Raw genomic sequence first — 15,219 nt, forward strand, 5'->3', positions numbered from 1 at the left:
CCCCATCCCAGGCTGCGATCGCGGTGTGGGCTCTCTGCCGGTGCCGTGGCCGTGTCCCGGCGCTGCCGGCGGGGCGGGGCGGGGCGGGTCCCGGTTCCCCGCGCGGCGGCGGCGGCGGCGGGGGGTGCGGGGAGGGGGGGGCGCTGCGCCGCGCGCTGCGGCGGGGGCGGCTCCGCTCGGCTCCGCTCCCGCCCCCGCCGCCGCCGTCGCCCCGCTGCCATCGGCGGCTCCCGGCGCCGCCGCTCGCCGCTCGCTGCCGGGCCCGCCGCAACGCGGGGCTGGCGGGGAGAGCCGCCCCCGCCGCCGCCCCCGCCGCCCGCGCCGCTCCCCTGCCCGGCTCGCCGGCCCCGGGCGCGGGGGAGCGGCGGAGCCCTCAGCCCGCCGGGTGCATGGACAGGAGCTCCCTGCTGCAGCTCATCCAGGAGCAGGTGAGGCCGCCCGGGGGGCACCGGGCACCGCTCGGGGGGGGCACCGGGCACCGGCCATCGCCACCGGGGCGGGGGTGCCCGCACGCTCCGGGCACGGCTGCGCTCAGCGGGCACCGCTGCCCAGCCAGGGCGGGCACCGCGGCCGTGCCATCCTCGCCAGCGCCCCTCGGTGCCCCCCGTCACGGCCGCGGGCACCCCCGCCCGGTGCCGCTCATCGCACTTGTGGCCTCTCCCTCCGGCAGCGCCGGCTCCGATCCTGCCCGGGGCGCCCTCAAGGACGGGGGGTGCTGGGCACGGAGCGGCGGCTCCGGGTGCCGGGTGCAGCCCCGGGGGTGCCTCGCTCGGTGCCGCGGGCGGGGCGGGGGTCTGCGCCCACCCCCGTGACCTGATTGCGGGATGAGGCCGGGGAGCATCGGCGCTGCGCGGGGCTCTGCCCGCGGCTCGGGGCGGCCCCGAGGGGTTCCACCCGGCCCCCCTGAGCTCCATCGCCTCGTCCCTCCATCCCCACCCAGCCCCGGCCCAGCTGGCGGCTCTGCCCTGGGCATGGGGAAGGAATTTCAGGGAAATGAGCTGATCCCCGCTCGCCCCCCGCTGTTCCCGTGACCTTGGCTGGGTCCCCCAGCCCGGAGCCGCGGTGCTGTCCCCCGTGTCACCCCCTCGGGCACAGGGGCTCCATGTGAGCCCGAGCTCCCCGGGAACGAGCAGCCTCATCCCCGGGAATGAGCGGCGCGGGGAGGGCCGGGGGTGGGATTGCGCCCTCCTGGGCGGGAGGAGGGTGCCAGTGAGGTTGGGATGGGGGGAGATGCACCCCAAAAGCAGAAAGGGGCTCCCTGGCTGCTGACAGGGCTCTTGGTGCTCCTGGGGCCGGTGCCTCAGTGTGTGCCAGCGTGGGGAGAGCGTGTGCCAGGTCCCGGCGTGACAAACACACACGTGGAGCCTGTGGGGTGGTGGCTGTGGGGCAGGGGCACAGGTGACACCAGGGTGCTTCCACTCCTCATGGCTGGGGCTGCTCCCGTGGGCTGGCGGCTGCTGAGAGGTTGAAGGTGCTGCCTGCACCCCTCATCCCACCCTGTACCCTCATCTCACCCTGCACCCCTCATCCCGCTCTGCACCCCTCATCCCACCCTGCTCCCCCATCATACCCTACTCCCTCATCCCTCCTTGCACCCTTTCATCCCTCTCTGTACTGCCCATCCCACCCTGCTCCTTCATCCCCCCCTGTACCCCTCATCCCACCCTGCACCACCCATCTCACCCTGCAGCCTGCACCCCCAGCCCACCCTGCATCCTCATCCCACTCTGCACCTCAAGCCCACCCTGCACCCCCATCCCACCCTGTACTCCTCATCCCACCCTGCACCCCCATCCCACCCTGTACTCCTCATCCCACCCTGCACCCCATTCCAGGCAGCCAGACCCCCCTGGTAAAGAGGCTGTGGCTGTTTCCTGCCGGGGGAACAGGGAGGGATGGGGCGCCCACCCTGCAGGGACACGACCCCATGTCCCAGGCTCTCCCTTTCCTGCCCATCCCACGAGGCTGAGGCTCCTCTCCCACATTTCCCTCCCTGCAGGAGCAGGGAACAAACCCCACACGACCTCAGGGTGACTGCAGGGGCTGCGCTCTGCCCGGGGGTGCCCCCTCCCCATCCGCACCCTCCTGTGCCACCCCGGCTCCCTGTCCCCATGAGCGGTCCCGTGTGGGGCACCCCGTGCTGGGGGCTGTCCCCGGAGGGCTCGGGGTGCCCGGCCCGCTCCAGGACCCCCGGGATGGCACACGGAGTCCCCGGGATGGCACACGGTGCCCGGGGATGGCACACGGTGCCCCGGGATGGCACACGGTGCCCCGGGCCGGGCGCGGTGGATCCAGCGGCAAGGGCGGCGGGAGGAGCGGGAGGAGGAGGAGAGGAGGAGGAGGAGGAGGAGGCTGGTGCCAGGGCTGCGCGTGTGTTTAGCTTGGTGGCTTCCTGGCTGGCAGGCTGCTGGCGGCGAGAAATAACTGAGTGGGAGAGTGCTGGCTGCGCCCGGGGAGACGGGGACAGCGCACGGCACGGGCAGCAGCGTGGCACAGGGGGCACGGCACAGGGCACGGGGCACAGGGCACCTCTCGGGGCACAGCACGGGGCACAGGGCACCTCTCGGGGCACGGCACGGGCAGCAGCGTGGCACAGGGGGGCACGGCACAGGGCACGGGGCACAGGGCACCTCTCGGGGCATGGCCTGGGGCACAGGGCACCTCTCGGGGCACGGCACGGGGCACAGGGCACCTCTCGGGGCATGGCCTGGGGCACAGGGCACCTCTTGGGGCACGGCACGGGCAGCAGCGTGGCACACCAGGGCATGGCCTGGGACACAGGGCACGGGCACAGGGCACCTCTCGGGGCACGACTCCAGGCACGGGGCACCTCTTGGGGCACGGCACAGGGCACAGGGCACTTCTAGGGGCACGGCACAGGGCACCTCTCGGGGCATGGCATGGAGGACAGGGCACCTCTCGGGGCACAGCACAGGCAGCAGCGTGGCACTGAGGGGGCACGGCACGGGGCACAGGGCACCTCTCAGGGCACGGCCCATGGCGGCTGCAGGCTGCAGTGTCCCCCACAGAGGCAGGGACAGGAGCCATGGAGCCAGGGGCACCGGGAGGTGTCCCCGGGCGAGCAGGGAGGCACAGCCATGGCACCGCGGTGATGCCCCGTGCCGTGCCCGCAGCTGGACCCCGAGAACACCGGCTTCATCGGCGTGGAGACCTTCGCCAGCCTGGTGCACAGCCATGAGCTGCCCCTGGACCCCGCCAAGCTCGACATGCTGGTGGCCCTGGCACAGGGCAACGACGAGGGCCAGGTCTGCTACCAGGAGCTGGTAGACCTGGTCAGTGTCGGGCGGGGACGGGCACGGGGCGGGTGCCAGCCCGGGGTGGGCACCGGGCGCCTCTCAGGGAGGGGGGCGGGGGGTGCCCAGGGGTGGGGGTGGCACCGCGGCCTCGGGGCGGCCGCTCCGGGCTGTGGCACCGGGGGTGGCACAGAGGGTGGCACCGGGCCGGGGGTCCCGAGCTGCCCCGGGCACGGCTCTCCCCGCAGATCAGCAGCAAGCGCTCCAGCAGCTTCAAGCGCGCCATCGCCAACGGGCAGCGGGCGCTGCCCCGCGACGTGCTGCTGGACGAGACCGGCCTGGGCATCTACAAACGCTTCGTCCGCTACGTGGCCTACGAGATCCTGCCCTGCGAGATGGACCGGCGCTGGTACTTCTACCAGCACCGCACCTGCCCCCCGCCCGTGTTCATGGCCGCCGTCACCCTCACCCAGGTGCGGGCACGGGGGTGGCACTGCCGGTCCCGCTGGAGAGATCGGGGAGGGCACAGGGTGAGCCTGGCTGTGAGCTCCGGGCACACAGATGGGCATGAAGGGGTGTGTGACCCTGGCTGTGAGCTCCTGGGCACACAGATGGGCATGAAGAGATGGGTTACCCTGGCTGTGAGCTCCTGGGCACACAGAGCTGGCATGAAGGGGTGTGTGACCCTGGCTGCGAGCTCCTGGGCACACAGAGCTGGCATGAAGAGATGGGTGAGCCTGGGTGTGAGCTCCTGGGCACACAGATGGGCATGAAGGGGTGTGTGACCCTGGCTGTGAGCTCCTGGGCACACAGAGCTGGCATGAAGAGATGGGTGAGCCTGGGTGTGAGCTCCTGGGCACACAGAGCTGGCATGAAGGGATGGGTGACCCTGGGTGTGAGCTCCTGGGCACACAGAGCTGGCATGAAGGGGTGTGTGACCCTGGCTGTGAGCTCCTGGGCACACAGAGCTGGCATGAAGAGATGGGTGAGCCTGGGTGTGAGCTCCTGGGCACACAGAGCTGGCATGAAGGGGTGTGTGACCCTGGCTGTGAGCTCCTGGGCACACAGAGCTGGCATGAAGGGATGGGTGACCCTGTGTGACCCTGGGTGTGGCATCTCTGTGCCCACGTGGGTGGCTCAGAGCTGGGGCAGTGGGGCTGGCTGGTCCCAGTTGTGCTGTTCTGGTGCCCATGGATGGGCTCTGATATGGGGTGAGGGTTGGGTGACCCCCGTGGTGATGTCCTGGTGTCCAGGGTGGTGCTGAGGACAGAGGGGATGGGTGACCTCAGTCATGATGTCCTTGTGCCCATGGATGGGACTCATGGAGACGCTCAGATCCAGGGTAGAAGGGATGGGTGACCCCAGCTGTGATGTCCTGGTGCCTCTGGGGCACTCACCCGGGGGTGGAGGGACGGAGGACCCTGTTTATTGATGCCCTTGTGCCCACATGTGTGACCCACACCCGGGGCAGCAGGGATGGGTGACCCCAGCTGTGGCACCCTGGTGTCCGTGGGGTGCAGGGGGGTGACAGCCACGGGGTTTGTCCCAGATCATCGTGTTCCTGTGCTACGGGGCCCGGCTGAACAAGTGGGTGCTGCAGACCTACCACCCCGAGTACATGAAGAGCCCCCTGGTCTATCACCCCGGGCACCGTGCCCGCGCCTGGCGCTTCCTCACCTACATGTTCATGCACGTGGGGTAGGTCCTGCCTGGGAGGGGACACGGGGACACCCAGGGCTGCACAGGCTGAGCCCCCCTGTCCCCTCCTGTGCTCGGGCAGGCTGGAGCAGCTGGGGTTCAACGCCCTCCTGCAGCTGATGATCGGGGTGCCCCTGGAGATGGTGCACGGCATCCTGCGCATCAGCTTCCTCTACCTGGCCGGGGTCCTGGCAGGTGGGTGCTGCCATGGGGGGCGCTGTCCTGTCCCCCTGTCCCCATCGCCCTGTCCGTCCCTGTCACCAGCCCGGGGAGGGCACGGGGAGGGGCACTCTCCTCTGAGGGGCACTCTGAGTTTGGTGGGGATGCTGGGCTCTGCTGGCAGTGCCAGCGTCACTTGGCCGGGGGCTGGGGGGCAAAGCAGGCTGTAATTAATTAATGTAGGCAGTAATTAATTAGTGCTGTGGGGTGAGGCCCCATGCTGAGCCCTGTCTGTGCCCCCAGGCTCCCTCACCGTCTCCATCACGGACATGAGGGCGCCCCTGGTCGGGGGCTCGGGGGGAGTCTACGCCCTCTGCTCTGCTCACCTCGCCAACGTCGTCATGGTCAGCCAGGGGACAAGGGGACACTGGGGGGGGGGGGGACGGGGGGATGGCTCTGTAGGGTGGGCAGCATGGTATGGGGTGCCTTGGAGTGACAACGGGGGTGGGAACTGTCTGCAGGCTGATCAGGGTGGTGGGACATTTGGGGGGGATGCCATGGGGTGGCTGGCACTGTGGTGGGCAGCAGTGGTGGGGGGATGCAGTGGGTGGCATTAGGGGTGGCATTAGGGGTGGCACTGTCACAGAGGGACACCTTGGGTGACATCATGGGGTGGATGTGGGGGGGGGGAGGAGATGGGGCCTGTGGGGGCTCCATGGAGCATTCCAGGGGCTCTGGCAGAAGCACCTGCCTCAGTGCTGGAGCATCACTGGTGCCAGCCTGTCATCCATCCATCCATCCATCCATCCATCCCTCCATCCATCCATCCATCCATCCATCCATCCATCCATCCATCCCCCATCCCTCCCTCCATCCATCCATGTCCATCCCTCCATCCATCCATCCATCCATCCATCCATCCATCCATCCCTCATCCATCCATCCATCCATCCATCCATCCATCCATCCATCATCCATCCATCCATCCATCCATCCATCCCTCATCCATCCATCCATCCATCCCTCATCCATCCATCCATCCATCCATCCATCCATCCATCCATCCCTCCATCCATCCATCCATCCATCCATCCATCCATCCATCCATCCATCCATCCATCCATCCCTCCATCCATCCATCCATCCATCCATCCATCCATCCATCCATCCATCCATCCATCCATCCATCCATCCCTCCATCCATCCATCCATCCATCCATCCATCCATCCATCCATCCATCCATCCATCCATCCATCCATCCCTCCATCCATCCATCCATCCATCCATCCATCCATCCATCCATCCATCCATCCATCCATCCCTCCATCCATCCATCCATCCATCCATCCATCCATCCATCCATCCATCCATCCATCCCTCCATCCATCCATCCATCCATCCATCCATCCATCCATCCATCCCTCCATCCATCCATCCATCCATCCATCCATCCATCCATCCATCCATCCATCCATCCATCCATCCATCCATCCATCCATCCATCCATCCATCCCTCCATCCCCCATCCCTCTCTCTCTCCGTTCCCGCAGAACTGGGCCGGGATGCGCTGTCCCTACAAGCTGCTGCGGATGGTTCTGGCGCTGGTGTGCAGTGAGTACCGCCCCCCGCTCCCCCGGCCGCGCTGCCCGGCCCGGGCTCAGCCCTGCCCTGTCCCGCAGTGAGCTCCGAGGTCGGTCGCGCTGTCTGGCTCCGCTTCTCCCCTCCGCTGCCGGCCTCGGGCCCCCAGCCCAGCTTCATGGCGCACCTGGCGGGGGCCATCGTGGGCATCAGCATGGGGCTGACCATCCTGCGCAGCTACGAGGAGAGCCTGCAGGACCAGTGCGGCTGGTGGGTGCTGCTGCTCTCCTACGGCACCTTCCTGCTCTTCGCCGTCTTCTGGAACATCTTCGCCTACGACCTGCTGGGGGCACAGATCCCCCCGCCGCCCTAGCCCGACCCCGCGGCTGATTCGGTGTCCGAGCCGCCGCTGGAGGGGCTGGGGGGGTCCCCGCGCGCGACATGGGGACAGGCCGCCCCCCGCCCGCCTGTCCCCTCGGTGCTAGCGATCGCGCCGCCCCCCGCCCCGGGCTGCGCCCCCCGTGTCCCCGCCGCCCCCCGCCCGCCGCACCCCGTCCCCAAAGGAGCTTCAGCCCTGCCCCGGCACCGCCAGCGCCCCCGGGGTGCCCGCAGGGCTCGGAACGCGCCCCTCGGGAGGGAGCCGGGCCAGCGGGGACCCCCCCCCGGCTCCCGGACCCCCTGCCCAGGGCGGGGGCCGCTTGTAGCCCCCCAGGACCTGCACTTTCACACCAAGGACTGGTGCCAAAAGAGGAGCGATTTATTTTTCTATGCCAAAATAAATATAAATAAAAGAAAGAGGAATTTAACAAGGAGAAGGCTATGGGGAGAGCCCGGCAGGAACCAGCTGAGACCGGCGCGACTCGTTTGGCGGTGCCCTCGGCGGCACGGCCCCCCCGCCCCGCCCCGGCCCCGGCCGCCCTCCCGGGACAGGGGCTGGCCCCGGGATGGGGGCGCGGGGGGTCCCCGCTCTAACCCCCCCCAGACCTTTTTGGAGTATAAATAAATATTTTGCACACTGCGGGCTCGTGTCTCTGTCGGGGGAGGGGGTTTTGGGTGCCCCCCATGCCTGATGGAGGTGGTGCGGATGCCGGGCTGGCTGGCCTGGGGGCGGGGGGGGCACAGCCGGGCTCGGGGCTTACTGGAGCAGAAAACTCCGGGATCAGTGGAGCGGCACCCGGCCGAGCCCCGGGGCTGGCAGCGGGGGGGACACACGGGAGAGGGGGGGTGGGCACTGAGACACCCCCGGCCCCCAGCCCTGCCTGCTGCAGGCACCAGCGCTGGCTGCAGGCACCGAGCACCCCGCACACTCTGCATCCCCCATTCACACTCTGCACCCCTCAGCCAGCCCCCAGTCTCCCACCCCCATCAGCTCCATGGTGTCTCCCCCCTGGACTCTCACACCCCCGACACCCCTTTGCACTCCTGTCCCCTCCAGCCAGGACTCTCACCCATCCTCCCGTGCCCCTCTGTGTGCCTCGATCCCACCAAACCCCATTCGACCACATAAACTGCCCCCCAATACCTACCATCCATCCATCCATCCATCCATCCATCCATCCATCCATCCATCCATCCATCCATCCATCCATCCATCCATCCATCCATCCATCCATCCATCCATCCATCCATCCATCCATCCATCCATCCATCCATCCATCCATCCATCCATCCATCCATCCATCCCTCCATCCATCCATCCATCCATCCCCATTCAACCCCATAAACCGCACTCTGACCACGCCCACCGCTCCTGACCACGCCCCCGGCGTCCTCTGCCTCTTAGCTCCGCCCCTTTCCAAACGCGCCTCGTCCCCACCCCCTGCCCGACAGACCACGCCCCCAATATTTAGCCCCGCCTCTTTCCCTATTAACCCCGCCCTCCGCTCGTCACCCCGTCCCTGCCCGTAGGCCCCGCCTCCTCCCCACAAGCCCCGCCCCACTCCAGCCCTGTCCATCAGCCCCGCCCCCTCCAGGCCCCGCCCCTGTCGCGCGCCCCGCCCCGCCCCGGAAGCGGCGCTGTCGCAGTGCGCGGCCGGAGCGGCGGAGCCGGAGCCGCCGGGGCCGCCCGAGCCAGCGGAGCCGCGGCCCCAGCGCCGGCCCGGGCCCGCCATGAAGGGCAAGGAGGAGCGCGAGGGCGGCGCGGCGGGGCCCGGCTCGGCGGGGCCGGGCGCGGGCGGCGCGGGCGGCGGCAGCCCCGAGAAGAGCCACAGCGCGCAGGAGCACAAGGAGCAGGGCAACCGGCTCTTCGGCGGCCGCAAGTACCCCGAGGCCGCCGCCTGCTACGGCCGCGCCATCGTGAGTGCCAGCGGCCCGAGCGGGAGCGGCCCCCGCGACGGGAGCCCCGGGGAGGGAACACCCGCACCACCATCCCCAAGGGCCCGGCCTGGGCACCCCCGGGACGGGACACACCGACCTCCCCCTGGCCTCGATGGCCCGGGCTGGAACCTCCCCCCTGGCCTGGACACCCTCCCGAGCCGGCCTGGCCAAGCCTGGGGTGGGGTCCCCAGGGAAGGGACACCCCCGCCACACACCGGGCCTTGCCGGCCGCAAGATGGGCCTTCCCCCAGGCCGGACATGTCCCCAGCCCTGGCCTGGGTATCACCGGGGTGGAACCCCCTTGGGCTGGGCACTGTTCTTCCTCAGGGCCTGGCCACGATACCCCTGAGATGAGACCCTTTTAATCTGGACACTGTTCCCCCACCGGGCCTGGCTTCTCCTGGGGGAGGGCTGAACACAGCTCTGGGCCCGATCCCCCCCTCCTGGGCCTGGCCTAGGCACCCCCCGACCCTGGTCCCTTCTCAAGCCCATCCTGTCCCCCACCCAACTCCAGCCCCCCAAATGTCCCCACCCTGAGCCTGTTTCCCCTAAACCCTGCAGTGTCCCTGGGCTGTGCTGGGTAGGGCAGAGCCACCCTGGGACACTCGGGGTGCCAGGGGGACAGTCCCCTCTGGGGGCAGGGACATGGGCTGCCCTATGGGGACCAGCCCAGCCTGTCCCCAATCCATGGCAGCACCTCCTCACAGGGTGCACGCCCTGGCTGGCACTGCTGGCCCTCCCTGCCCAGGGCGACAGTGCCACGCCGCTGGCTCACCGAGTCACCGGGCTGTCACCGGGCTGTCACCCAGCACGTCCTGGCCACCAACATGGGCCTGTCCCCGCAGAACCGGAACCCCTTGGTGGCCGTGTACTACACCAACCGGGCGCTGTGCTACCTGAAGATGCAGCAGCACGACAAGGCGCTGGCTGACTGCAAGCGGGCGCTGGAGCTGGACGGGCAGTCGGTGAAGGCTCACTTCTTCCTGGGCCAGTGCCAGATGGAGATGGAAAACTACGACGAGGCCATCGCCAACCTGCAGAGAGGTGAGCGGGCACGCTGCCACTGTCCCCTGCTCCTGCCTGTCTGTCTGTCTGCTGGGAAAGGGCCAGGGAGGGTGACGGGGACGCTGCTGTTGGTGCTGAGGTGCCCTTTCTCTGCTCAGCCTACAACCTGGCCAAGGAGCAGCGGCTGAATTTCGGGGACGACATCCCCAGCGCGCTGCGCATCGCCAAGAAGAAACGCTGGAACAGCATCGAGGAGAAGCGCATCAACCAGGAGAACGAGCTGCACTCCCACCTCACCAAGCTGATCGTGGCCGAGAAGGAGAGGTACCGGGGCTCCTGGAGAGGCTGTTTGAGTGTCACCAGGCTGTCACAGCTCTGTGTGAGGTGTCCCTGCAGCAGGGAAGGGAGTGACAATGTCCCCCATCCTGCTGATGTTCCACTCTGTCCTAGGGAGCTGGCGGAGTGCCGAAAGACTCAGCAGGAGGAGAACACAGACGAGAGCCGGAGCCGTGTTCAGCTGGCCAGCATCGAGGCCAAACACGTGAGTGGGAGGCTGGGGGCTTCCTCATCCCATTCCCATCCTCATCCCCATCCTCATGTCCTGCTGCAGCTGTGCAGGTGAAAGCTGGGAGACCTTGGGACACAGCACAGCAGCCTTCATTCTGTAGCTCGAACCATGACTGCAGGGCTGTTGTGTCCCCCCATGATGGATTCCCCTCTCTGTCACCTCTTGTCCCAGCCTGGCAGCGGTGACACCTGCTGTGCCTGTTGTTCCCTGAGGAAATACAAGTGCCTCTCAGCCACATGTGGGTCTGGGTGCTGGGGATTAATCCCAGATAAAAATAAACCCACAAAGGAAGGTTATTTGTAAGCTGGATCACTCCTGCCGGGTTCAGCCAGGAGCTGCACAGGCAGAGGGGCCAGCAAGGACCTGCCCCAACACCCACGGTGGGAGGCTTTGGGGCCCTCCCTGGGGACCTGTAGCCCCTGCACACTGGGGACCCCTTGTCCTCAAGGGCTTCTCTTTCAGGACAAATACCTGGCAGACATGGACGAGCTCTTCTCCCAAGTGGATGAGAAGAGGAAGGTGAGTGTGGCTGAGCCTGTGCTCCTGTAACCTGCTGTGTACCCTGCTCCCTGCTCTGAGCCAGCAGCACCTCCCAGCCCACTTTCCTGACCCAGCTGTGCCTCTCTCGAGCCAGAAGCGGGACATCCCTGACTACCTGTGTGGGAAGATCAGTTTTGAGCTGATGAGAGAGCCCTGCATCACGCCCAGCGGGATCACCTACGACAGGAAGGACATTGAAGAGCATCTCCAGGTACTGCCAGGCCAGGGGGCTTTCCCAGGACCTTGCCTGGGTGGGAAGGCATCTTTTTGCTTAACTCAGGGCTCTGCAGGCTCCCTGGGTTTGATCCCAGTTACCTGCCCGGGCAGCTCCCTGTGGAGCAGGCGCTGCTGGGCCCTGCCCAAAGCGGAGGCGGCTCTTGGCAGGGGTCTGGCACCTCGGCCTGCCCTCATCCTGCTGGGAGGCACCTCCCAGGGGCTCTCCCCTTGCCACGGGCAGGTGCCCGGTTGCTGGGGCAGATGCCACACGGCGCTGGCCTCACGGCCACCCGCGCCCCGGGGCCAAGGCGGGCACGTAGAGTAACCGGTTCTGCCGTGCCTCCTCCTCCTCCCCTGCAGCGCGTGGGGCATTTCGACCCGGTGACACGGAGTCCCCTGACCCAGGACCAGCTGATCCCCAACCTCGCCATGAAGGAGGTGATAGACGCGTTCATCTCGGAGAACGGCTGGGTGGAGGATTACTGAGGGCCCGGGGCCGCCCGGTGCCCTGGCACAGCCGGCTCTCCCCGGGCTGGCACCGTGCCTTATCGCTCTCGGCTGTCCCCGCTCTGCCCCGGGCTGGCGCTGGGCGAGGGCACGTCACCACGTCCCCTTGCCGAGGAGCCGCAGCGGCGGGCGGGCACCACGGCTCCCTGGCTCCCCTGTCCCGCTCCAGGAGCTGCCCGGGGGTTGGAATGCTGGCTCCTCGGCAGTGGCCTCACCACCATGTCTGTCACCCCTGAGCCAGGGCAGCCACAGTCCCCACAGAGCACGGCCTGCTCCAGGGATTGCCACGGGGCTCGCTGGGATGAGCACCTGGAGCCCCGTCCTTCCCTGTGTTTAGAGTTGTTTCCTCCTCCTTCCATCTCCTGCCTGGCCAGGGTTGGGTCCTCTTCTCTGTAAACAGCCACTTACCGGGATGCTGCTGCACCCTCTGGCTTTTCCTGGGAAACAACTGCCCCAGGGCTGGAAGGGGCTGGTTCCCCCCTCCCCTTCCCCACTGGGACTGTGGTTCCTCAAGAACAACCACCTGGGTTAAAGTTCTTCTTCCTTTTAATGAAATCCCTTTAAAAACCCCACAAAAAATAACCAACAGATTTGCATCCAAGTGAGATTCCAGCGTTTCGGTCGGCCGACGGCCTGCCTGGCTTTTGAGCGCCCTCTGGAAGTTTGCCAATGTCCATTAAAAAAAAAAATATATATATAAAAAGAATAAAAAAATTCAGCAATAAACATGGAAAAGGATCTGGAGTGGTTCACAGCAGCCATTTCTGGGGATATCCTGGCGGGGGAATCGATGCCATCCCATGGGAACAGGTTTGCTCCAGGGATGTAGGAACACATCTGAGGGAGTGTTTCAGTAGAACAACTTTAATCCGAAGGGGAGGGCAAAGATCAGTAAAAACCAGAATTTTCTCAGGCAGTTGGTCCCAATACCAGTGGCCTGTCCCTGAGGGTGGCAGGAGCTGGAGCTCCTGGCCTGGCTGCCACGGTGGTGACGTGTCCTTGTCCCTGCCAGCCCTAGCCCAGGAAGGTGGAGATGAAGACACTGGTGTCCAGATTGAGTGTGGCATGCCACCAGCGGTCAGGGAAGTACAGCACCTGCAGGGGACATCAGTGAGGTCCCACAGCTCTGACTGGGGAGCCCGGGGTGCCCTCAGCCCTGCCTCACCTCCCCAGGGCGCAGGGTGCACTCCAGCGGGCGCTGGGCCGGGGGCAGTGTGGGGTAGGTGTGCTGCAGCCAGGCCAGTGTGGTCTCGTTGGGGTGGAAGTGCGGGGTTTGATCCGGCGGGTACAGAAACCAGCGCTGCAAAACACCGCGGACACAGCCCCTCCCAATTCCCCTCCCAGATCCCCTCGGGCTCGGGGACACCTGGGAGGGGCTTGTTTCTCTGCCCACTCCCCAAATCTTCCCCCCCCCTAGGGCTCAGTTCTCACCTTCCTGCCGAAAATCACTTCGGAGAAACCAGGGCCGTGCCAGTGGAAGGGAACGCCAGAGCCTGAGCCTGGTGGGAGCGGGGGGGTGGGGCTGGGGAGAGCCCCCAGACCCGGCCCAATCCTGTCCCAATCCCGGCCCAACCCCGTCTCAATCCCATCCCAATCCCATCCTAATCCAATCCCAATCCTGTCCCAGTCCCGTTCCCAACCCCATCTCAATCCCATCCCAATCCTGTCCCAGTCCCGTTCCCAACCCCGTCTCAATCCCATCCCAATCCTGTCCCAGTCCCGTCCCAATCCCATCCCAATCCCGTCCCAATCCCGTCCCAATCCCATCCCAATCCCATCTCACTCCTGGCCCAATCCCATCCAGTTCCGTCCCAGTCCCACCTGCGATCCCAAAGCTGTAGGCGGGGCTGGTGCCCGGGATGCGGAAGGGAGGGGGCACGTAGTGCTGGAACAGGGGGCCCCACTCGGTGAAGTTGTTGTCCCCGAAGAAGTACAGGGTGTCTGGGGGGACACGGGAGCTGAGCCCGGCCAGGGGAGGGGGCTGCGGGGGACGGGACGGTGCCACCCACCACGGGGCACTACCGACCGATGGGCACTACCCACCATGGGGCATTACCGACCGATGGGCACTACCCACCGCTGCCCAGCCGGGCCGGGTCCTGCGGCTTCAGCAGGTGCTCCACGTACTCCTGGAACGGTACATCCACTGCGGGAACGGGAGGGATGAGCGGGGAACTGAGGGATGAGCGGGAGAACGGGAGGGATGAACGGGGGGAACGGGAGGGATGAACGGGGGGAACGGGAGGGATGAACGGGGAACGGGAGGGATGAGCGGGGAACGGGAGGGATGAACGGGGGGAACGGGAGGGATGAACGGGGAACGGGAGGGATGAACGGGGAACGGGAGGGATGAGCGGGGAACGGGAGGGATGAACGGGGAACGGGAGGGATGAGCGGGAGAACGGGAGGGATGAACGGGGGGAACGGGAGGGATGAACGGGAGCAGCCCCGCGCTCACCTTTCCGGTACGAGTAGGTGTTGGCCGTGCTGAGCCGCACCGGGAAGGGCCCGAAGGCCGCCAGCAGCTTCTCCCGGGTGCAGAGGGCTCGGAACGCCTGGGGACGGAGCGCGGGGAGCCGGGATGCTGCCGCCGCTCCCGGGGCACCGGGAGGCCGCGTCCCACCCCTGCCCCTCGCGGCACTCACCGAATTGTCCGTGACCCCACCGAGGATCACCGGCCGGGAGAAGGCGAACCTGGGGGCGGCATCCAGCGGGGTCCGAACGGGCGGAGCAGGGGACCGGCACCGAGCCATCCCGGGACACCGGGACCGGCCCCGAGCCACCCTGGGGCATCGGGACTGGCTCCAAACCACCCCCGGGGCACCGGGCTCCGTCCCCACCACCTTCCCCAGGTTCTCCCCCGGGACTCCCGGCTCTGCCCCCCCAGTTCCCCCCGCCGCTCCTCGTTATCCCGCCCGGTGCACCGGAACTGCCCCCCGGCCCCCTGTCTCGGCACCGGGACCGTGCCGGGTCCCCCGTATCCCCCGTACCGCTGCAGGAAGAGGGAATAGGTGAGGGAGGCATCAGCTCGCTCCACGGTGCAGCGTGGCTCCTCCGGCACCGTGCCCGCCACCCTGCAACGGGAGACTCCGCTCGGCGCCGGCACCAGGACCGGCACAGGGACGGCTCCCGGGGCAGCCCCTGCCCTTACCAGCCGCCACCCGGAGGGTCGGTGCAGGCGCCGGGCCGGACCCAGCCCAGCGGCAGCAGCAGCAGCGGCAGCAGCCGCGCCGCCATGGGGACCGGCACCGGACACACCGGGAACTACAATTCCCGGCATGCACCGCGAGCAGCACACGATGGACACGGTCATTGGTTGGGCGCCTCGCTACGGGTCTCGGTAAGGGCCATTAATTAAAGGGCCAGCGGAAAATGAG

The 15,219-nt window shown here is 67.3% G+C and overlaps 3 protein-coding genes across 3 annotated transcripts; 2 read left to right on the forward strand and 1 right to left on the reverse strand.

Annotated features, from left to right (window-relative positions):
* Positions 1–267: 267 nt before the first annotated feature.
* On the forward strand, positions 268–7,698 carry RHBDL1 (rhomboid like 1). The gene is made up of 8 exons (XM_059484492.1): positions 268–428; positions 3,135–3,293; positions 3,503–3,727; positions 4,804–4,952; positions 5,035–5,147; positions 5,415–5,515; positions 6,663–6,723; positions 6,792–7,698. Exons 1-8 carry the CDS (start codon positions 390–392, stop codon positions 7,061–7,063), a joined length of 1,119 nt encoding a protein of 372 aa, XP_059340475.1. The 5' UTR covers positions 268–389; the 3' UTR covers positions 7,064–7,698.
* Positions 7,699–8,733: 1,035 nt separating this feature from the next.
* On the forward strand, positions 8,734–12,577 carry STUB1 (STIP1 homology and U-box containing protein 1). Its single transcript, XM_059484545.1, has 7 exons — positions 8,734–8,985; positions 9,852–10,050; positions 10,170–10,335; positions 10,462–10,552; positions 11,042–11,098; positions 11,214–11,330; positions 11,696–12,577. Exons 1-7 carry the CDS (start codon positions 8,800–8,802, stop codon positions 11,819–11,821), a joined length of 942 nt encoding a protein of 313 aa, XP_059340528.1. The 5' UTR covers positions 8,734–8,799; the 3' UTR covers positions 11,822–12,577.
* On the reverse strand, positions 12,371–15,081 carry JMJD8 (jumonji domain containing 8). The gene is made up of 9 exons (XM_059484547.1): positions 14,994–15,081; positions 14,833–14,916; positions 14,488–14,536; positions 14,301–14,397; positions 13,920–13,988; positions 13,664–13,783; positions 13,274–13,341; positions 13,008–13,142; positions 12,371–12,937 (listed from the first exon to the last, which is right to left on the reverse strand). Exons 1-9 carry the CDS (start codon positions 15,077–15,079, stop codon positions 12,857–12,859), a joined length of 789 nt encoding a protein of 262 aa, XP_059340530.1. The 5' UTR covers positions 15,080–15,081; the 3' UTR covers positions 12,371–12,856.
* Between the last annotated feature and the right edge of the window lie 138 nt (positions 15,082–15,219).

Source organism: Ammospiza nelsoni, chromosome 17, assembly GCF_027579445.1.
Source record: "Ammospiza nelsoni isolate bAmmNel1 chromosome 17, bAmmNel1.pri, whole genome shotgun sequence".
Taxonomy (NCBI): Eukaryota; Metazoa; Chordata; class Aves; order Passeriformes; family Passerellidae; genus Ammospiza; species Ammospiza nelsoni.